We start from the raw sequence: 24044 nt of genomic DNA on the forward strand, positions 1-24044 counted from the left end.
CAATACATTGTAGCAGGTGTGCTAATCAGGACTATAACAGACCCTCATGATTGGAAACTTCTCTGTAGGGTCTTCCAGTCTAACTGAGGGGAACATTGTCTTCAGTGGCTTTCTGGAAAGGGATGGAGTGTAAAAGTATTCTACTGACAGCATTGTGGTCCTCTGTACATATTTTTACAAAGCACTACAAACTGGATTCCATTTCCAGGACCAGAACAGGATTTGTTAGGACCATTCTCCAGGGACTCCTAGATTCTTAATTGACTTCCTCATCCCGTTTTTGGGTTTGTAAGCTGTGATACTTTACTAAAATAGTGTAGACTACTGCAACAGTGCTTTAATGTTGAACATAGTACAGCTGTGTTAGTAAACTTACTATAACAGTAGAAGTAGATCACTGTTGCAGTAGCTGTATCCTCCCTCCAATCCCCGTTCTTTTGGTATTTTTTTATTGCCAGATTATGGGTGTATATGTTTATAGTTACTATGGTTTTGCATTTCTTAGCATTTTTTTCCTTTTCAGGGCTATTGCCTCCCTTCTTAGGACAAGAAAACTCTCAAGATTTTTGCACTCTATCTTTTTATATGGAGCTCTAGAAAATTAAGAGTGCATGGTAGTTGCCCTTAAGCTTTGTAAAGCTGTTCGGTTAGTGGGGGGTGGGACCCAATTATTTTAGGCTACATCACTGATTTATTAGAATATCTTCTGTTACAGTATGTTTATTTACACCACTATACTTTTCTTTAGTCTTGCAATATAATCATACTTACATTCATTTGATCCATGTTAACCTGTGGATTATGTCTTATTCTTTATTTCTATTACTGCTGTTTTTTATCATTTATTAGAAAATAAGTAGAAAGTAAAAAGTATATCCTGTTAGAGAACACATGTATTGCAACAGAGTATTAATGTACAAGGAGAGCACTGGAATAAGGCCATGAGTGCATGGCTGCATATTAAGGCACAGTGAAGCAACGAGGGAAGAAAACAGCTGCCATATTATTTTCACTCACTAAATGAGTACTTCTAGTGAGTGTAACTTCAAATGAATAAAATAAAATTTAAAGAAAAGACCAACAAAACTAACTAGCCATTATTAACTCCCCAAGTGATGTTGACATCCTACAGAAAGGCCTCACTGAGACCAATGAATGGTGTCGAAACCATGGCCTTAAGCTTAATGCCAAAAAAATGCATCATCATTCCCCTTTGGGAAAAACTCAGTTCCCACTAATTACCACATTGATGGGAGCCCACTGAACACTAAGAGATCTGGGGACACAGGTTGGCAGCAACCTCTCCTTCAACCACCACATTGCCACTGTGGTCAGAAAGTCCTTCATTGTGGCACATCTCATTACCAAGGGTTTTGCATCCAGGAAGAAAGAGGTCATCATCTCTCTCTACTCTTCTCTCATTAGGCCAGTCATCGAGTATCATGCCCTATTTGGCATGTACCTCACTAGACACATGCAACAGCCGGAAAGGCCACAAAAGTACCTCACAAAGAGGATCCTAGGCCTTAAACACATGTCCTACATGGATAGAATAAAAAAAAAACTCCAGCTATTCTCTGTCTCATATCGTCTACTAAGAGGCAATTTCTACTTGACTTACAACACCATGTCTGACCCAGTTCTGTTAAAAATGCTACATCTAAAGAAATCCCTGTCCCTCCGCACAACACACTCCAGAGACCTCAACCTCATTACCACAATCAACAGAACATGCTGGAGGGACAGGTTCATAACCCAGAGACTGCCTCTGCTGTGGAATAGACTTCCCATACATGTCAAGCAGAGCACCTCACTGGCCGTCTTCAAGAGAAATCTTGATCAGTGGATGGGAAATAGAAAGTTCACCCCGGGGATCACTCCAGTGGCTCTACTTGATAGAGGCACTGGGAACTAATGTCAGGCAGCACGATGCCAGGGCACATTTATGGGCTAGGCTTGTAAAGACTGCAGGGCCATTAGGCTAGTACACACCTATGAACCTATGAACTGCAATAGCTGTTGTTTCTCGTTCTCCTTCTCTATCTGCAGCACTTAAAACATGAGTTTAGTGGGCATGAGAAAATAAAACTAATACAGATAACTGCATTAGAAGGATGCATGTATGTGTTTGTGTGTGTGTGTGTGTGTGTGTGTGTGTGTGTGTGTGTGTGTGTGTGTGTGTGTGTGCGCGCACGTGCGTGTGTGCGTGCATGCACGTGCGTGCGTGTGTGCATGTGTGTGCGCGCACGCGCGTGTGTGCGTGCGTGTGCGTGCATGCGTGCATGCGTGTGTGTTTGTTAGGGTGGGGGCAGAGCTTTCTGGAGCTGGCCAGTTGTTGTTTCTTAAGCAAGAAGCAGCCCATATATAGCCTAAGGGCTACTGCAGAAATGAGGAATCCAAACATCTACTTTTATGAGTAAGTACAACTTAAATAACTGTACCTGACTTACATACTGGACCAAAATATAAAAAACAACAAAAATTTAAAAATGCAGTTGTAATAATTGCTGATAGAAATGGGAGTACAGGCTTTTGTCTTGAAATCAAGCTTTCCCTCAGGATTTTGCCTTGAGATCAAACTTGGCCATTTGAAAGTAAATTCAGCAGTAACGTTTACCATTATAAGGTATTAATGCATAAGTAAACAATATTGCAAACAGATCATTTTTACAACAAATGGCAATTTCCCACCTAAGCTGTAATGAAGAGTCATTCTGAATCAGTAATTTGCTCTTATTTACTCAAAAAGCAACATAACAGAATATTTACTAAAATTACAATTCCCTCTAGGGCATCAAGTGTGTCGAGAATTTTGATGTTGTAAATATTTCAGTAACAAAGTATACAAAAGGAAATTAAATTAATATGGTGGGTAGCCTTTGTTTAATGCTATTTTAAGCCAGAAAAAAATACTTGCTAGGCATTTTTATCAGATTGATCTCTTGTTCTACATATCAGTGAAATAATGTGAAACTAAATGAGACAACTTCAATTTTAAGCAAGTATTCTTTGCCATGTCATATATCTTTTCCTTTTTGCAACAGTAACATTTTCTGTCTTACAAAAATATTTTAAGCACTACAGGTAAATATGTTGCATGTTGTTTAAGACCAGTGAGTAACATGATTAGTGATCTTTGTGAATTTCTGAAATTTCCTTTTCATTGTTTTCTTATTTAGAGCAGTTGCAGTTTGACAATGCAGAGCAGTGTCTGCTGCGGAGGTGTCTTGGCAGTGTTCGAGGTATGAAAGGATTTCGGTCATTCTTAAGAGAGACAGCAGGTAAGAGCATGGAGTATGATGATGGAGCAGGGCAAGTAACTAGTAATCAAAGAAACCAGGGAACTAACCAGAAGTGAACTTATTGATATACTGCAGTAAGCAGGTGCTCTTCCTATGGCATCTCTGCACAGGAATCAGTAGTCAACTGAATTACAACAGGCAGTATCAGTAACATATTACCTTTTTTATCCACCGTTTGCCAAAATAAACTGTCACTCCTACTGAACAGTATAATGCAAATATAATAAAATGAATCTGTGAACTTTTAGTATTATGATTGCAAATACATTTTGTGTACAGTCAGACACTTATTTACATTGATGATTCTTAAAATACAAGTGTAATATATGCATTTGAAATTGCATATTAAAGAAAATTACAGGAGAGAGAAGAGAGGCAGGGAAGCATTACAAACAGCAAAGTAAATAGTGAAATAATATGAGAAATAATGACACAGGCCCGGATTCACTAATCCTCTGTGTAAGACTAAATAAGACTTACAAGGAAACTGCAGCCTAAGAGGAAGACGTCAGCACGCCATGCATATTCATGAGGGCGCGCTGACTCAACTCTGAGGCTAACACGGAGCATACACGAGTGCAGGGGGCGTGTCGGACTGCCGAGCAGTCCAAAAATCCATGCCCCTGCAAGTCCTTTAATCTGCAAATGTCAACTGAAATGAGCGAGTCTGCTCAAATGTGTACATACCCAACACTACACTCCCCCACATTCTACATCCCTGTACAATTCTAAAATGTAAAACTTTCCTTTTATTTTTTTTATTATTCCCGATATAACTGCATGTATTTTTGCGTTTGCGTGGGTTTGCCCATTGCTTAGCTACAGTTAGCAGTTTAGAGATCGAAGAGGATAATAAGAAACTTATATGCAAATTAAGCCAAATAGAAATAGCGTAGTGGTAGAGCCTTTGCACAAAGAGGAGGCATTCCAGGTTCGAGTCCTACCACTCCCCTTTCTATTCGCTGTAGGAAATCTGCATAGAAAAACAATTCCTGACATTTATCTTTTAAATATTAGTAGAAAGCATTGAAATGGCCTATGTAGTAGTGAACGATATTTTTATATATATATATATATATATATATATATATATATATATATATAAGAAGACAAAATGGTTATGCATACTGATGAATGCATAAGTAACGTATCTTAAGCAATGTGAAGCACTGCTAAGCAAAGTTTACCAGTATTAAGCACATTTAAGTATAATTGCTCATAGCTTAGCACTGCTTTAACTAGCGCAATGGTTTTGCGCGGAGCTGCGCATCGCGCCTACTAGAGCAAACAAAACATGTTTGCGTGTAGCTGTGCACTGTGCTAACTAGCACATCAGGCAACGTTGGGCAACGTAGAACACCGTAGAGCAACGTAGAGCAACGTTGGGCAAAGTTGAGCAAAGTTGGCTAAACACAGTCACACCTCCTAGCCGGTCTAGCCAGTAGTAAAATAAAAAGCAATGACAGGCCTTGAACCCAGGATACTGTACACCATAATCACAGTACTGAACCACTAAGCCATGACAGCTTTTGATATGCATGCACTTTCAACACACACATACATATTAATGAAAGTTTACGCAGTGCTAAGCAGGTGTGCTTTCAGCTGAGATTTTCAAAACCGGCCAATCACAAATAAGTGTGGGAAATGAGGCATATTTAAGCCCCATAGGCAGGAATGCTTGCCATAACTGGTTGTAGCTCCCATCTGCAGGCAGCATGACTGGTGTTGACGAGGGCTCTCGCTTTGAGCGCAACGGTGAGGCATTGAGGAGTCAAAAGTGATGGTTTGGCTCCTCGTCCATAATCATGATGACAGACTCCTGCAGGGCCAGTTCCAGGGCACTGAATACAAAGCGGAAGCCTGGAACCATCTAGCACATGATCTCACCAGTGCCACAGGCGTCCCTCGGACTGGTGAGCACGTCAGACACCCCTACTCAGACCTGAAGAGATGGAAGCAGGATCAACTGAACCAGTGGATACAGGAGGCTCCGTGGGATGGAAAATGCCCCACTACTGAGTAGGTAACCATGGAATGAAGTATGTAAGAATTGCTATTGTAGTCTATATTATGGATAGGTATATGTCTCAGTATCACTTCATTTACCTCACAGCTGCAGGTGTCCATGCTGCAAATCAGCAAGCCTGTGCAGATAGGCTGCTAAGGCTGCGCCACCAGGTAGGTTAGTAATTATTCTGCATGTATTGTTATATAAAATAAGTAAGAGAGCATGAAAAAGAGAATTGTAACCCATTAATAAAGGTATAATACATCTTGAATAAGTCTTCTGCATGCACTGTAATATCAAATAAATGAGAGAGCCTCTATAAAAGTGTGTAATGTAATTAATAAAGGTATAATTCCTGGAGTGTGTCCGTGTCACTTTCTTCGATATGTTGTTGTACTCTTGCATTATAGAAATATTACTGTTGTATTAAGCACTGTCAACCCACACTTGGGTAGGCCCTTATAAAGTGGAAGAAGGGAGTGCCAGTAGCTGTTAAGCATATATACAGTCCTCAACAGCTGGTTAATGGCCGGCATGTATAGGTTAATCTGGCACACGAGTAGCGTGTTATTGTGTTCCCCAGAAATGTCAGTGTGCTGCTAGAAATGTAGGGGGCTGTTAAAATATAATTGATAATGTCACCTGAACACATCCAGATATGTAGATATACAAATATAAATAACATATATATAAATACGTAGCAGTAACATCTGCATCCTGGACAGTCTGTATGTCAGATACAGGTCATGTATATAAAGAACTAGCAAAACCGATTTCACAATTTAACGGACATTGCCAAGTGTAATAATACATGTAGGGGATATATACCTGCAGTCAATAAGAATGTAGTGTAAACTATAAGGACATATAAGTTGTTAATGGAGGTATCTTTTTACAACCTACTGTATGTGCATAAACAATTCAATTCCACACGTCAATGGGTATGTCAAATCTCAAAACATTTGTTGGGACATATGTCCTATTGGTTCAAAAATATCTGCATTTACTTTGATGCATGTGCCCTGTTCAAATACCACAGTCTTGGTGGCCTGTTGCCACCAATCAATCCTGCATGCTGTTGGAATGTCCACTGTTGTTCTATATATGCATGTAATATGCTTGCTGTTCAATTGTTGGAACTCTGGTGTGTTGGGTTAATGGGAATACTACTGCATGCTGTTACAACTAATTTGGAATGCTGTTGGCTGTTAACAACCCATATTGTCATTAAATCCTCCTAAACCTAGAACGTATGGGAAGACTGGTCCCAGCGGACCCACCTCTACCACCTCAGCTGGCGATGGCATCTGGCACCAACAGGTCCGGTGCCCAGCCCGGGACCTCCTCCTCCATTGGTCCTGTGCCACCTTCGGGTGGAAGCGCTGCAGGGGATGGGGCTCATCCTCTCTGTGCAAGCGTGGCCGGAGGAGGGCCACCTATCACCCTCCGAACGGTCCGGGCTGTGGTGCATAGGGAGATCGAGCGTTCAGTCGCTGATCCTCTATGCCAGCTTGAGGAATGTGTGGCGTGACTCATGGGTGAGCATGCCCCTCCTACGCAGCCCCCAGCACAGCCACCCTCTGGGCTGTGAAGGTGCAGTGGTGACTGCCCATGGGCTGGGATCTCAGTTCCACTGTTGCCATCTGTGGGCTCATGAGCTTGCGATTTCCAAATATCCTTCCCTATCAATGGTGTTCACCCACCACATGTGTCATATTCCGCCCCTGTATGCATCTTGTTTGTCTTGTCTGTTTACCTCCCCAACCTACCTCCCCATATATACCCACTTCCCCTACCACACATTCCACTCTCACCTGAAAAAAAAAAAAAAAGGCAATCTGCTCCCAAAAAAAAATCACGCCCCATACATAGCTGCCCATTTTGCAGACATGTCCGCTGGACACATAAACTGATATTTAATTGGCAGTACAACATACTTTGTTGCCCTCACCCCTCTCTCAGGGTGGAAGGTTTCATATTTCCCTCCAAATTTCTAGCATATGCACAGCTGTTGCTGTTAAAGAAATGGGCAGCTATGGACCTTCCCTACACCCATCCTGCACATCCCGAGCTGTTTTCCCTACTGTCTTTCCCTCTTTGTGCCCCTTTTTCACCACTTTCCTATTTCCCCATTTTCTTTTCTTTCAAAGAAATGAGCACGGGGGTTAGCGGGAGTAAGCACTTTTAAGCAGTAGTTAGCGGGTTTGCACGAGTGTGCGAGAGTGTGCGCTTGTGTGGCTTAGCTAAGTATTGCTAAGCTTTGCACCAACCCACGCAAACCCACTTACAACTGCTTAAAAGTGCCTTAGTCATCCTGCATGTGAGGGCCCTTGTTCTGCTCAGCAGCAAAATAAATAACCTCTGTCAGTCTCGAACCCCGGACCTTGGACACACTAGACTGCATGAAGTACCACTAAGCCACAACAGATATAGAGCAAGTTGTTGCTGAAATAGATATATCATGCATCAGAATGACTGAATGTAAAAGAAAGATAGGAATGCCATAACACAAAACCTGTTCTGTGGAACTTTACCAGCAGTTGTTGTGAAATTGCATTACATGACTGTGATAACAGAACCAGCCATTCTAGCAGTAAATAATGTTACAGCAGCACTTTACAACCCCCACACAGTATCATAGCAGGACAGTCCCCACCCAAATGTATGAAATACCTGTGTGTTCGGGGTCCACCAAGGATGTAGGTAGGCATACTCAGTACTGGAATTGTCTAGTTTTCTTGAGCATCATGTGCTAATGTCAACAATAAAAAAGCAGAAACTGTGCAGAAGTGAGTACAGTACATGTGCCAAATGAATAAATCTCAATAACTACTTATGTATGGCAGCTAATTGTATAAGTAGAAAAGAAACTACATACCCCCACGTATCTTGTGTTAGTATTTGTAGGGGTGAGTACAATTCTTCACTGACAAATGTGTACTGGAAGTGGCAACATTCAGGTATGAGTACAACATTCAAATCACTGGCTACACCCCTAGCTTCAGATATAAGAAGTATACCAACCTTCTGACTTACACAACGGTGTCCACAGCAGACAAGCATGGGCCCCACTTTGGAAAGCTGAAAGGGCTACGCCTACCTGACTTAGCAATTTATAGCACTGGGTTGCTATGACAGTAAGTACTGCAATCACCACACAGCAGGCTGCATGCAATTACCAAATGGTGGCCACCAATTCGTGCAGAGGCCATCACATGTGCAGATACCTATAAAAGCAGGCTGTACTTGCTGTCCACACATGCAATCATTCCATTGCTGGTGCAGGACAAGTAGCTTACATCCTTCTAAGTTGGGAACTGCTGATTGAGGGCTCAGTGTCTGTTATTCTAAAAGTGTATTAGTTCTGTTTTAAGCACCTGGGCTTCAGGCCAGTTATTTTACATTAAGAAGGTTCGTGGTCTGCACTCTTGTGGGAGAAGAGGCTGGACTCTGCCCTTCTGAGCTGGGAATTTCTGGTTAAAGGCTTATAGTGCCTGCATATTTGAACTATTTCTTACTGTAATTGGTACACCTTGTTTGCTGTAACATAGACTAGATCCAGGCCTGCTGAATCTAGTTTTGTTTGTATGCTTGTTATTTCCCTGAAAAGCTAATTCCACCTAAAACGCCACTTTTCAGCGCTTCTGTGGATCCCTAGTGATATCTGCATTGCTTACTGTACTTATTTCCTTGTTTCACTTGAAAGAAAGTTACTGTTTGTCATTTTTGCATTTAAGTTACCTGGCACTTGCTCACTAAAGAAATTATATAAGTCAGCACTAAAAAATTAAAAGCACTACACCCTCACAAACTCCCCCTGGAGTACCTTGCTCCCCATTGGCCATTTTTTCAATTATAAAGAAATTCCCAATACTATTCTAGCATGTCCAAAGGTCAGTTGTCAATCTCCTCACCAGTCCAACTGGTGAATCTGGGAATCTTGAGGCAATGTTACAACTGCCTCATGTACACAGACAACCCTCTCCTCCTCCCGACAAATTCCAACACATGTGAGAGATGCAACCATATAGCCAATCTGGAGGCTAAGCTCTCTCAACTCAGTACTGGCGTAACCAGTCAGGAGGAGAAGGAAACCACACTCACTACAATTCCAGTGTCACATAGACCTACCACGACAGCAAACCAAACACATAAACACACAAAAACATACTTGGAGGCTCTAAATAAAAATCTGCCTAAGCAGCAGAGACCTCCAAAGCAGACACCCAAGCAACCGCTACCCCAAAACAAAACACTTGCAACACATAGCTCACAAAGCCAGTGTACTGAACAGTCACAGCCCTTAAGGCTAAACAACACACCTGATACACTTGTAATAGGTGACTCTATCATCAGGCACACTGACGTCCCGCTCACCAGGCTGAACAAGGAGAAGGTCACGGTGAGCTGCCTGTCGGGCGCTAGGATCCGCCACATAACACAAGCACTCAGGTCACCCCAAGGCAAGTACAAATATGACTCAGTCATTGTCCATGCTGGTGTGAATGACCTGAGACGTACCTCCCTGGACTACATGAAAAGAGACATAGAGGAGCTCTCTGAGCATGTAGCCCAGGCCGGTATGACCCTGACCTTGCCCTCACCAAGAATGATGCCACAATATGAAGACAAGATGATCAATTTCAACAATTGGCTTAAGTATTGGTGTCATTCAAAGGGGATCCAATGCCTGTCAGCCTGGGATGACATGCTTGACAAGCCACGGTGCTTCACTAGGGACGGCTTGTACCTGTCACCCCTGGGCTTTCGGATATTGGCAAAGGCTCTTGCTACCCCCATAGTGCCTTTTTTAGGCAAGGCTCAAAAGACAAACCCACCTCCATAGGTATCACAAGGGATAAGAAACTAAGAGTAATGCTACTCAATGCCAGAAGTCTAAACCTCAAGATGCACGCACTCAAAACTCTCCTTAGCATGGAGAACATCGATATCTGTGCAGTAACAGAAACCTGGTTCAAGGCTCTCGAGAGCACCCCAGCACTACCAGGTTATACCTCATACCATGCTTTTCGGCCCTAAAACTTGGACCGAACCACAAAAGGAGGGGGAGTATCAATATTCACAAAGATACCCACACCTCCAGGTTGGTGGCACAGCACGAAGCATCAGAGACTATCCATGTGCAACTAACAGTGGGTAAAACTGCCTTCCAGCTTATAGCCTGCTACAGACCACCCTCCCAAACCCAGGAACCCCACTCGGCCTTCCTGAAAACACTGGAAAATATGAAGGTCTCTCCAAACACCATTATATTGGGTGACTTCAACTACCCAACCATAGACTGGGAGCATTACTCTAGCTCCAACACCCTAGCCCAAAGGTTCCTAGAATTTATAAACTCAAAAGCTATGGAACAACTTGTTACCACTCCCACAAGAGGGGAAAACATACTGGACCTGATCATCACCAACATGGGGACTCTATGGTCCAGACCAGAAGTGTATCCCTCACTGGTAAGATCAGACCATAAACTAATCTCACTGGATATTCACATCCCGACCCCACCCCATGCCCAAAAAACCACAGTGAAAAACTTCTCTAAAGAAAATTTCACACTCCTCAAAACCGAGGTGGAATCCTTCAAAGCCCCTGGGCCTGTGGATAATACGGCCCAGGCCGCAAAATCCTTTATAAATGCATTCTATGAACACCTTCAGGAATGCATGGATCATGCAATCCCAAATAAAACCAAGACCCAATCCTCCAAAGGCAGACATCCTGTCTGGTGGACCCCAGCCATAAACAAACTATACAATAGAAGGAGGAAGCTGCTACAAGATAGAGCAAAATCCCAAAAAGGGAAGGCATCTCTGATCAGTATTAGCAAAAAACTACGGGCACTCATAAAATCGTCTAAGGCCATCTTCGAGAGTAAAATTGCACAGGACACTAAGGATAATCACAAGGCTTTCTTTAGTTATATTAGGAACCTGGGTGGGAATTCCCTGATATGCTCAGAATTAGTCCAAAATGACAAAAATACACCGAACCCACAGACATTGCCAACATCCTAGCTGACAGGTTCAGCGCAACCCCCCCCCCAACAAAAGGGCTAATATCTATCCTAGCAGAGTGCTGCCCCCCCCCCCCGACATCTCAGATGCTCAGGTAAGAGCTGCCCTCTCCAAAGCAAGAAACACAGCATCAATGAGACCAGAAGCTGTCCCGGGCTGCATCCTACATGAACTCCAAGAAGAGCTAAACCCAAACCTAAAACTATTGTTCAATCTCAGCCTTACTACAGGATATGTACCAAAGAGTGGCATACAGCAACAGTGGTCCCTCTCCACAAAGGTGGTGCCTCAACGGATCCTGGAAACTATCGCCCCATAAGTCTCACTAGCTTGGTCTGCAAAGCTATGGAAAGGATCATCATGGACCTTATAAATAAAGATATTGGGGACCTACAGACACTGGATCCTACCCAGTTCGGCTTTGTTAAGGGCAGATCCTGCCTCTTAAATCTGGTCGATTTCTTTGAAACAGTCACCAAGGCCATTGACAAGGGGAAGGTGGTCTACACAGCCTACCTGGACCTCGCAAAAGCCTTCGATACAATACCCCACTCGGGCATTATAGATAAGCTCACCAGCTTAAATATAAACTCCTATGTCACTAAATGGGTTGCAAACTGGCTCAAGGACAGAACCCACATGGTTAGAATAGCTGGAGCCATGTCAGACTCCAAACCAGTTACAAGTGGCATCCCACAAGGCTCAGTTTTGGGACCACTCTTGTTCGGTATATATTTCTCGGAGGTACAGGCCAACATGGAAGGACTGTGGCTGACCAAGTTCACAGATGACTGCAAACTGGGCGCCATAATAGACTCTCCAGCTGACACAAGCATCCTCCTAAAGGGCCTCATAGAAACAGACAACTGGTGCCAGAGCCATGGCCTCAAGCTAAACGCCAAAAAGTGTATAGTCATCCCCTTTGGCAAAAACAAAGTGCCCACAAATTACCACATAAGTGGTAATCCATTAAGTACAGAAGAAGTAATTAGGGACCTGGGGACCCAAGCTGATAGCAATCTCTATTTGACAACCACGTGGCCAGAGTGGTTAGAAAAACATTTTATATAGCCCACCTAATCATGAAGGGATTCACATCTAGATCAGGGGAGGTCATCGTGCTTCTTTACTCATCCCTCATCAGGCCCATAATTGAGTACAATGCCCCTTTTGGGATGTACCTTACCAGATACTTGCAGCAACTGGAAAGACCCCAAAAGTACCTCACCAAGAGGATCAAGGGGCTCAAACAGATGCCGTATGCTGCCTGGTTAAAGAAACTCCAGCTCTACTCAGTGGCATACTGCCTGCTCAGAGGTGATCTGTGCCTGACGTCTAAAGCCATGTCCAACCCGGAATTAATGGACATGCTGCACCTCAGAAAATCCAAATCCCATCGAGCTACGTGCTCGAGGGAATTGAACCTCAGCACTGAAATAAATAGGACATGCTGGAGGGACAGATTCATAACCCAGAGGCTCCCTTCACTCTGGAATAAAATCCCATTCCAGGTTAGGCAGAGTCCCTTATTGACTCTCTTCAAGAGGAATCTTGATGAGTGGATGGGAGATCGTAAGCTTACCCCGGGTATCACTTCTGTGTCACTGTTAGACAGAGGCACAGTTTACTAACCTTGAAAAAGTCCATAGCAAAATTAATTTAAAATGGGTGGCGAAAGCCATACACACTCTTGCTAGGCTTATAAATGCCCTAGGGCAGATAGCCTAGTATGAACCTATGAACCTATGGTACGGAGAGAGAGAGAGAGAGATAGAGATAGACAGACAGACAGACACCAACATCCACATCAACAGCAACAGCGACAAAAAAAAAAAATTAAATAAAAATAAAAAAAATATATATATATATATATATATATATATATATATATATATATAAAATTAAACCAAAAAACACACAAAAAATATATAATTAAACCAAAACAAAAAAAAAGACACACAGAACTGAAATTTACAAACACATACAAAGGAAATGTATGTAACAGATATGTATTTACTGGCATGTTGTAGATGTTTTTGAAGAGTACTCTACATACTTTGAATCATCCATATGTGGCAGCAGTACGTATCTATGCACAGATGTCCTGCATAACTACTGCCATGGACAAATCAGTGTGTAGCTCTGTGCAGTGGGATATAACTGTGACATATGTAGCTCAGCATTAAATGTCAAACATCTGATCCATGTTATCTGTGTTCTGTACAGTAGTGTGCACAATGGCTGTTTGGGGGAGTAGCGCATACAGCTATATAAACATGGATGTGACAGAGTAACAAATGCATGATAGTCATATTAACATGTAGCTTAGCATTGGCAACTGCTGTACCAGGCTAGTATGCTAATCTAGCATTTGCAGCTATATATACACCCTCTAATATTACTGTGTGCTCACATGTGACACCTGTTCATGTTGCAGCAAGGCCCAACAGGTCAGCCGTGATGTCCATGGATTTACAACAGTGTGGACCTTGTGTGTGCATGGCACACACATATGGAGAGATCTTTCTGTGTCAGATATATTAGCATCTGTACATGTGCATAGAGCAAGGGACATACTGCAACTGTTTGTGAAGGGTGGACATATATATGTTGTTGAAGGTTGTTATGTGCATATTTCTATGTAGGTTGTAGTGTGTGGCAAACAAGACAGCATACAGTGCTGGTATATGACATGTGGTGGTTAAACGCTGTGGGTATGATTTGTCAGGTTTGCAGTGTTGCAGCCAGTGAAGCCTGCTAAAGCTACATGGGCTGGGAACACCTTCAATGCATTCCGCACAAGGCTGTGCAATATTATTACATAACTGTATACCTCACAACCTTCGCATAATTAATATTCCCACCATGAAAGGTGGACTGCATATGTGCCCATATGTATATCTATATGTACATCAATGTATGTTTATATGTATATATATATATATATATATATATATATATATATATATATATATATATTTATATATAGAGAGAGAGAGACAGGGTCATAGTTACTGCGACAGATGCCTGGTGACACAGCCATGGACTCAAGCTCAATGTTGAAACTGCATTGGCATCCCTTCTGGCAAAGACTCTGTACCCATGAACTACCACATAGGTGGTAGTGTACCTAACACCGAAAGTGTGATAAGAGACCATGGGACACAGATGAACAGTAGTTTCCCCTGTGATAATCACAGTGCCACACTAGTCATGTAATCTGTCTACGTGGCACACCTCATCACATAAGGTGTGTCATCCAGGGAAATATAGGTCAGTGTTCCCCTCTACTCATCACTCATAAAACCCATTATAGAGTACAATGCCCCATTTGCTATGTACCTCACAAGACATCTACAGCAACTAGAAAGGCCACAGACATACCACACAAAGAGTAATACCGGCCTCAAACAGATGCCCTATGCAGACCGTTCCACAAAACCACAGCTAGACTGTGTCACATACCGCCTACCCAAAGGTGACCTCTGCCTAACATACAAAGCTATGTCAAACCCAGAGCTGTTGGACATGCTCCACGTAAACAGATCACAATGCCTATGAGCTACACGCTCTAGGGACCTAACCTTGTCACCTCAATAAACAGAACATGCTGGAGGGATAGATTCCTATCTCAGAGACATCCCATACTCTGGAACAAACCACCTATCAATAGCAAACAAAGCTCTTCATTAGCAGTCGTAATGAATAATCCTGATGATTGGATGGGAGATAGGAAATACACTCCAGGAATCACCTCTGTGGCTCTGCTTGACAGAGGCACGTGAAATTAAATTACATGTGTGTCAAAGGCCAGGGTAGCATATGGCTAGGCTTCTATAGGCCCTAGGGCCAATAGCCTATTACCTACCTATGAACCGATACACACCCACATGTACTTGTTGCAATAATTTCTATGTGAGGTTGACTGAGTGTGATGGTGAATTTGTTGGTGAATGTGTCAAAGTTCTGTGTATGTGTGATAGCTTAGTGGGAAACTGTTTCTGTCATGGTATTTTGTGTCCTAGCTCTGATCCCAGCAAAAGATGTGTATGCTATTGCTAGGCAGAAAAAGCTGTATGGCATACGGTCTGACATAGTCCCTTGGTGTCAACTGGGGTGTGCCATTGTAGGCTAAAGCAGTACATGTATGCTTATTGATTGGTACTGCTGGTGAATCCAAATCCCGTATGAACTGTAGTACTACCTGAAGCTGTAGGCCTAAACAGCACAGTATGGTGTATGTCCACATTGCTTGTAACCACTGTTTTGTATGTTCCCTGTAGTCCTCACAGATTACATACCTCAGGCATAAGGTTTTGTAAGTACTGACACACAGTACTGTATGGTACACAGGTAAAGCTCATCTTGGTTGCCATACCTTTGTGTGTTGTATGTATGTCTGATGTGTGTGTGGGTATGCCTGTAACATGCCCTCGGTCATATGTGTGTCACAGGATATAAGTGCATATCTAGCAACATGTATAGTCTAGTACAGCAGTATGCCACCTATATTAATGAACATGCACATATGTTAGGCAGGGGTTTGCCATCAACAACTAGTGTAGTATAGTGGTAATATTGTAACTGGACTTTACAATCATTGCAATGGATGACATATTTCTTTATGCATTAGCTTGATATATACCTCCTGTGTCTAGGTGGTGCATTGTGTCACATACAGTGTGCCATCTACTGTTGTATAGTCTTACATACTGGTTTCTGTTTGTTGCTGTGCAGAACATGGTTTGATATATAGAGCGTGCCAGGCACTGTCAGGCAGTTGTAGGTTGAGCACTGATATGTGGTATTGAAAGTGTATATCCTCTGACAGCCAATAGGTTGCTATATATGTCAGTTCAGTGATATCTGTACTTTAGAATGTTAAGTGAGCCACATGACTTGCTCACACATATTGTTTCGTCTTCCAGGGTCATAACTTACCATCGCAACCCTACCTATAGCCAAGCAGAGGATGAAGTGATAACAACCAGCCTGGTTCAGCACTACACCCTGCTGTTCTCAAGAACTAGCCAGGACCAGCATGAGCGGACTGCACTGTGGCAAGATGTTGTCCTTAGGGTAAATGACATAGGCATGCATAACTGGACCTATGAGCAGGTACGCCATCACTGCAGTGATTTACTTAGACATTTCCAGCAGCGTGCATCTGATGTCCGTAGACAACATCTTGCCACAGGTGGTGGGGTAGCCATCCATCCCCCCCCCACCAGAGTGGAGGAGCTGCTTCTGAGCCTGGTGGCTCCTGGCCAGCAACAACAACAGCAAACATGTATCATCATGGAGGCCGGAGCCACCCAGCGAGTTGACACGGAGCGTGCATGTAACATGGCATATCTGTAGACTACTGTTACTGCTATTGGTAGATCATGCATATGTGAGATGTGTACTGTGTAGTTAGAAGATGTGGAGCCTGGTGTTGTGCAATACTGATAATTTGTAACATAATCTGTAGGCCTGTGACTGTCAACTGTTGTACTACTGTAAGATTGCAAACCCACAGTAGCAATGCACACTTGTTGCCACTGACAAACTGTTTCATATCCTTGTAGGTCCCTCTGGTGTGACAGCAAGGCAGCAGACCCATGCTGGTGAGTGTGTTCTACATTTAATATTGCAAATTAAATGTGCCATGTACACGTAACACACCTACGCATAATGCATGCTGTGCATGTTTGCTGTGAGACTATGCACATCTCAGTAACGTGAATAGCTGCCTGAAACACATGCAATACACAGAGCATCCCACACAATTGTGGCAACACTGTAGTGGACATTGGATAGGCAGAGTTGATACACATGCATACAACATACACAAATTTGTCATACACAGTACACGTTAATATGCTACACGTGGCGTATTCAGACACCCGCTGTAAGGTCACACTCCAGTATCCCAAATGTCATCCACACAGCACACATAATATACCTGAGGGGTACAGGCCTATCATGGGGCTGTGCGACACTCTTCAACACATAACACATTCATGTTAGGCAATGCTCCCTATTGGGCACCTTACAAACCCATGTAACAACTGGCTGTGAAATGGTGAATGTAGCCATGGTACTGCACTTCAGGTACAGCATGCTAGGTGCCAGTCTGGCACACATTAGTAGCCTTGAGTGACCACATGATGCTGCATGATGATGGCTCATGGTACTACACCCCACCCAGTTACAGTAACCACAGTACTACATATAGCATTCATTGCTATGCACCTCAATGTTGTGTGTGTGCAAACATATGCACCTATACACAATATGCATAGCAATCACCATTTGTACAAATTGACACATATATGTCTTGTAATGCTATTGAGTGTATAGGTCACATGACACACATTGGGTATGTGTGATGTTTAATGTTGCAGTTGTGTTGTAGCATGCCATGTCATGGCTGGCACTGGCATGTCCACAATACATCCTACACTCACCATAACCACTGTAAAGTGGCTATGTTGAACAATGGTATTCCATCAGGTATACATGCACCACTCATCCTGTGTGTATACATAGCATGCATGTGCTAAACCTGTGTCCACAATTATCTGCTAAAGACACAGACGCTCTACTCAGAAATGGATATCTGTGTGACACACAGATACACATCTAGCCATGGTATGTATACCTGTGAGTGATGGTGCACAGGACATTGCAGAGCTTTTAATACTTGCACAGCAATGTTGTGTCCATGTACACATTGCGTTCCAGGGTGAGGCCAATCACTGAACAACAACACACATGCATCTAAGCCATGATTACTGTTATTAGCAAGGGCTGTCTACACTCGCACTGCATGCTGTTGAGCAACACACGTCCTGCATGCTGACACGTGTGATATGACTGTTTGGCTTGTGATACTGTACCCCACCATCAACCGCTATTGAGTATGTTCTGGACTGCTGGTGGTGTGTGTGTGTGTGTGTGTGTGTGTGTGTGTGTGTGTGTGTGTGTGTGTGTGTGTGTGTCTGCTTTAGTGAGGAGTGTCCAAAACAAAAGGGTCGTTGCTCTGCCAAAACCAGCTAAACGTACAGAACAATCCAAAGGTATAAGAAAAAAACGTAGCTGGATACTGCTGTTGTGTAAAAACGATTTATTCCATAAAACCAAACAATGCAAAACTAGATGAGCGCTTTCGGGTTATACCCTTCATCAGATAAAGTGCATCATTCCCTAGAATTACTTTTTAAAAAACAGTCTAACCAATCAGATTCAATAAAAAACCCACCTTTTGCAAAGGGTGGGCTTAAGGGGGATGATTTCATTCAACCCTGGATTTCTGTGTGCTGTTAATTCCAGGATCCATTTGGATTCAGCCAACTCCGTGCTCATTTTAATGTCACCCCCCCTACAATTCAAGTTCAGATTCACAATAACCCTAAATTTAAAACTATGTGTAGGGTACTCTTTCACATGCCTATATAATGCATTGCGTTCATCCCTATTCTTAATGTTGGACATATGCTGAAGAATCCTGTCCTTCAACATCTGATTGGTCTTACCAACATAATAACTAGAGCATAAACAACACTCCGCAATATAGACTAAATTGGTGGTCCTGCATGTTGCCCTACCCTTAAATGAATACAATTTATCATTGTTGGGATGCCGAAAGTCTACTCCTTTCTTAATGAGACTACAGGCTTTGCAGGATCCACAGGGAAAAGTCCCCACTCTTTCCATGAGCTATCACCCCTATGGCTATGGACAGATCGTTTGAGGATAATTTGAGAGAATTAAACTATAAAGTATCCAGATTACAGCGTTTGCAATGGCAAACATTCCACCTTGAAGCATGTTTAGATTATGGTATCGTCCCCCGGGGCATGCGTGTGTTGTGCATGCCGTCCCAGGGGGACAGATATCCTGAACTACTGGCCAGATGGCAATCTATAAATATTAAAACCAGCTATTTGTATATGGACTTACTTAATGATTTTTTTGCAAAAGAGGTTGAAACACTCACGAAAGATGTTTTGTCGTTACAACACAAATTGGAGAATGACTACACAGAAGATTGGTGCAAAAAGAAATTGAAAGAATTATATACCGTGTTTAGCGATAATGATATTAAGTTACGTTCACAGAAGATGGGGAAACTTCGAAGAGATTATGAAGACTTTTCTAAAGGTAATATTTTTGTTTGGAATAAACAGAGAACGCTGACCACTGTTGATGTGGTCAAGGGTACCAATAGGAATACAGCACCTCATGAGTTGAGGGCGGGACAGTATGAGCGACGCGTTACGGCAGGTGAGATCATGGCGCCTGGTTCTTCTATGGGCACAGTTCCCGTTTCCGTTGCCTCCACCTCTAAAAAGCAACATGATCAGGTTGATATTCCGATTACTGATACTGCTGTTGATTCCGCTTTCAATTTGGAGGTGGAAGATGGCGACCGCAACACAGTGAATACAGTTTAATCTGGTCAGGAAGATATGAACACTGTTTCTGTTCATATAGAAGATCCAGCTACACGGCCCATGAATGAGACTGAATGCTCAGAAACCACTGTGGTTACCAATGTATGTACACGAACAGGGGCGAGACCTAAATCAAGATCTATGCAGAATCCTTTTTTGGACATGCTTCCAGTACAGGTGAAAAAGAAGGGTCCCTGGAAACGCTCGTCAAGCGACGACAGGGAATTCCAGAAAAAGAGACGGACACTAGATTGACTTTTAGTGAGTGTGATAATATTGTTTTTAATCTATCTTCACGCCATTTGACTCAGTATGAGTTGGCAGTATTAAACAAAGGCCTATCATTTGTCCCCAGTAAAATGTGTACTTATCAAGAGACTTTACTAGACATTATGTGTTATTGTCGTAATCTGATGTTGGGTAAACTTTTTTGCAACAGTGATACCTCACAATCCAACCTGAGAAAACCTAGTGATTTTGTACCAGCTTTAACACCTGCCCTACAATTGTTCATAAATCAGTGTGATCATGACCTGGTAGAGTATTTTCAACAGAATGATAGGGATAAATATTATAATTTAACCCATGAGCAAAGATTAGCTTTGGTCAAGTTATGTGGTTACACAGATATCACAATCAAGATGGCCGATAAGGGTGGTTCGGTAGTAATTTTGGATTCGGACTGGTATGCCAATAAGTTGAAATTGTTATTGTCGGATACAGTGACCTATCATATTATTAATCCCATTGATGTTAAAAGGACTATAGATAGAGTTCACAGTAAACTGTGTTGTTTGAGTCACAGATTGTTGTTTACACCACAGCAGTTAGAATTCTTGTACATTGATAAACCGACCACTCCGATTTTTAAAGCGTTGCCAAAGGTGCATAAGAGTTTAACTGACCCACCCCTTAGACCGATAGTTTCGGGTAGGGGTTGGGTCACTGAAAATATTTCCATATGGCTAGAGGTTTTTCTTAAACCATATGTAGCCTCGATGAAACATATATTGGTGGACACAGGACACTTCCTCACTTTAATTGGAAGTATTAAACAAGAAGAGTTATTGGGTGATTACTTAATGGTAACTTTGGACATTAATAATCTGTTCACCGTGATCAACAATGAATATGGCTTAGAGGCCATCAAGACACTACTCACTACATTAGAGCTAACACATAATAGGATAGAGCTGGTAGTTGAGTTACTGACTCTGGTATTGGAAAACAACATCTTTCAAGGGATTGATGGTATTTACAGGCAGGCACAGGGGATAGCCATGGGCACCCCCTGTGCCAATACCTATGCAAACCTTGTTCTTTCCCATTGGGAGAGGATGTTTGTTTTTTGTGACCATGCATGGAAAGAACAGCTGTTCCTGTATTTGCGTTTTGTAGACGACATTTTTGTCTTGTGGAAAGGAACAGAGGAAGAGTTGAGGTTATTTATAGACTACCTACACACTACCACCAGCTTTTTTAGGTTTAGTGTCAAAGTTTCAAAAGAGGCCATTGATTTCTTAGATGTGTGTCTGTTGCAAAATAGGGATGGCTTCTCTTCCAAATTGTTCAGGAAAGAGTGTTGGAGGAATACTTTGCTATCATTTGATAGCATGCATCCAAGGCACACCTTTCCTAATGTGGTACAGGGCCAGGTTGGGAGGATCTCCAGGCTAAGTAGAGATGACTTACAATTTGAAGAGGAGTTGTCCCATTTGGGCAAGTGTTTCACTAATAGGGGCTACAGTGAGAAAATGGTTGGAGAGGTTATGGAAAGGAATAAAGTGCATAGATATACCAAATACAAGCCTTGGTTAGATGCACCATGCAACACTACATATAATAGAGTGGGTGGTACAGTTAGATCTAACAATCGTAAAATGGCACTTACTTATGGTAGTGATGCAAGAGGGGTTTGTAACATTATACGCAAAAATTGGAACATCATAGTGAGTGATGAATGTCTAAGGGATATGGTGGGAATCCATCCCCAGTTTGTTTACAAAAGAAACAAAAATCTGAAAGACATGTTGTGTAAGGAAACGAAGGCATCAGGTAGTTTGAAGATCATGGAAAGAGTGGGGACTTTTCCCTGTGGATCCTGCAAAGCCTGTAGTCTCATTAAGAAAGGAGTAGACTTTCGGCATCCCAACAATGATAAATTGTATTCATTTAAGGGTAGGGCAACATGCAGGACCACCAATTTAGTCTATATTGCGGAGTGTTGTTTATGCTCTAGTCATTATGTTGGTAAGACCAATCAGATGTTGAAGGACAGGATTCTTCAGCATATGTCCAACATTAAGAATAGGGATGAACGCAATGCATTATATAGGCATGTGAAAGAGTACCCTACACATAGTTTTAAATTTAGGGTTATTGTGAATCTGAACTTGAATTGTAGGGGGGGTGACATTAAAATGAGCACGGAGTTGGCTGAATCCAAATGGATCCTGGAATTAACAGCACACAGAAATCCAGGGTTGAATGAAATCGTCCCCCTTAAGCCCACCCTTTGCAAAAGGCGGGTTTTTTATTGAATCTGATTGGTTAGACTGTTTTTTAAAAAGTAATTCTAGGGAATGATGCACTTTATCTGATGAAGGGTATAACCCGAAAGCGCTCATCTAGTTTTGCATTGTTTGGTTTTATGGAATAAATCGTTTTTACACAACAGCAGTATCCAGCTACGTTTTTTCTTATACCTTAGTGAGGAGTGTATTTGTGTGCATGTGTGCATGTGTTCATGTGTGCATGTGTGCATGTGTTCCAAAATCATGTATAGGTTGTAAAGTGTGTTTCCTGTCTTCCTGTCACAGGTGCTGAGGTTGGGCTGGTTCACTGCAACAGGGAACCCAATGTCACTGAGCCAAATAGTGATAATGAGGATAGGTGTGTTGAAGCACAGGCATGTTTGCCAGGGTCTGTCGTTGGGCCAACAATCAAAAGTACATAAGTGTCCACCCCTTCCATGCACACAGTCATACTGCCAATACATCCATCACCAATGCCCTTAGCTGAGGGACAGTGTGCAGTCGGCATTGGCCAGGACAGTGTGGTATCTATGGCACATGCATCCCAACACAGCAGCCATACCCAGATGTCTGGAACGGTACCACATAGGCAGATGTCCAGGGGTTCTCATCGGAGTACTGCTGCTCATCATGCACCCGGCAGACGTGCCACAGGTATTACAACCTCACGCATGTTCCAGGCTGTCATGGAGGCACAGGCACGTATGGAACGGTACACCAGACAGGGACTAAGGGCACATAACACCGCTGTAATTGACAGTATCCATGACCTAGCAGGTGCCATCCGTAATTACACTGAGGTCACTGATAGACATTGGGGTGAGACATTAGATGTCCTCCGCAATGTCATGTCCATGTGTCAGGACAGTGCAGGATGGTTGAGACATCAACATGGACATATGCCAGCAACATCAGCAGCTGGCAGTTGCCGCGGACGTCCCTCAAGTCACAGCCACTCTTGTAGTGCCAGTACCAGACCCAGCAATGTTGGGGGTGGGCTGTCCATAGACCGTCCTAGAAGACCACGTGCACGTGGCTCTGGACAGTCCCAGCAGGGACCTGGGTCCAGTGTACATCTGTCCACCTCTGAGGATAGTACCCAGTCTGGCTTAGTACCTGATACTGTCAGTAGCACACCTGCCAGGCACAGGTACCATATCCGTGGCCAGAGACGGTGATCTGTAAAGTCTGGCAGATACAGTCTGTGTCTGTCCCACAAATCCCCGTATATGGCAGCCACATGGTGGAACTGTATGCATGCAGACACACACACACACAGAAACCAGACATCTAGGGCTAACACATACCCGCACACATTACATCAACATTGGCCCATAGCAGTACTCTTGACCCTCACACACACACACACACACACACACACACACACACACACACACACACACACACACATACATGTCGATTGTATGGCTCAATGTAGGGCTTTGGCAAACCAACAACACACCCTATGCATATGATGAAACCTGTGCCACCTCCTGTCATCTGTAACATTGATGCAGTAACAGGCTACCATGGTGTTGATGTACACGGTGACTTTATAGCAGTATAGCAATGTTAGCATGTTGTCACAAGTAAAGTGTAATGATATCCTTGAAGGTGTAGCTGAGCAGGCATGATGCATTAAAGTTATGGTTGTCAATGTAGTATTGTTTACACCATTGTTAGTTCCAATAGTGTATTGTCTGCCCACGTGCCACTTGGCT

The 24044-nt window shown here is 42.8% G+C and overlaps 1 protein-coding gene across 1 annotated transcript in view; it reads left to right on the top strand.

Annotated features, from left to right (window-relative positions):
- Positions 1-20181: 20181 nt before the first annotated feature.
- RGSL1 (regulator of G protein signaling like 1) overlaps positions 20182-24044 on the top strand; it is a 1267980-nt gene continuing 1264117 nt past the window's right edge. Inside the window, exon 1 of the mRNA XM_044086788.1 lies at positions 20182-21040. Within this exon, the coding sequence (XP_043942723.1) occupies positions 20182-21040 (859 nt within the window). The remainder of the gene's footprint in view (positions 21041-24044) is intronic.

This window comes from Protopterus annectens, chromosome 10.part0, assembly GCF_019279795.1.
Source record: "Protopterus annectens isolate FY-2018-M chromosome 10.part0, PAN1.0, whole genome shotgun sequence".
In the NCBI taxonomy this organism is placed as follows: Eukaryota; Metazoa; Chordata; order Ceratodontiformes; family Protopteridae; genus Protopterus; species Protopterus annectens.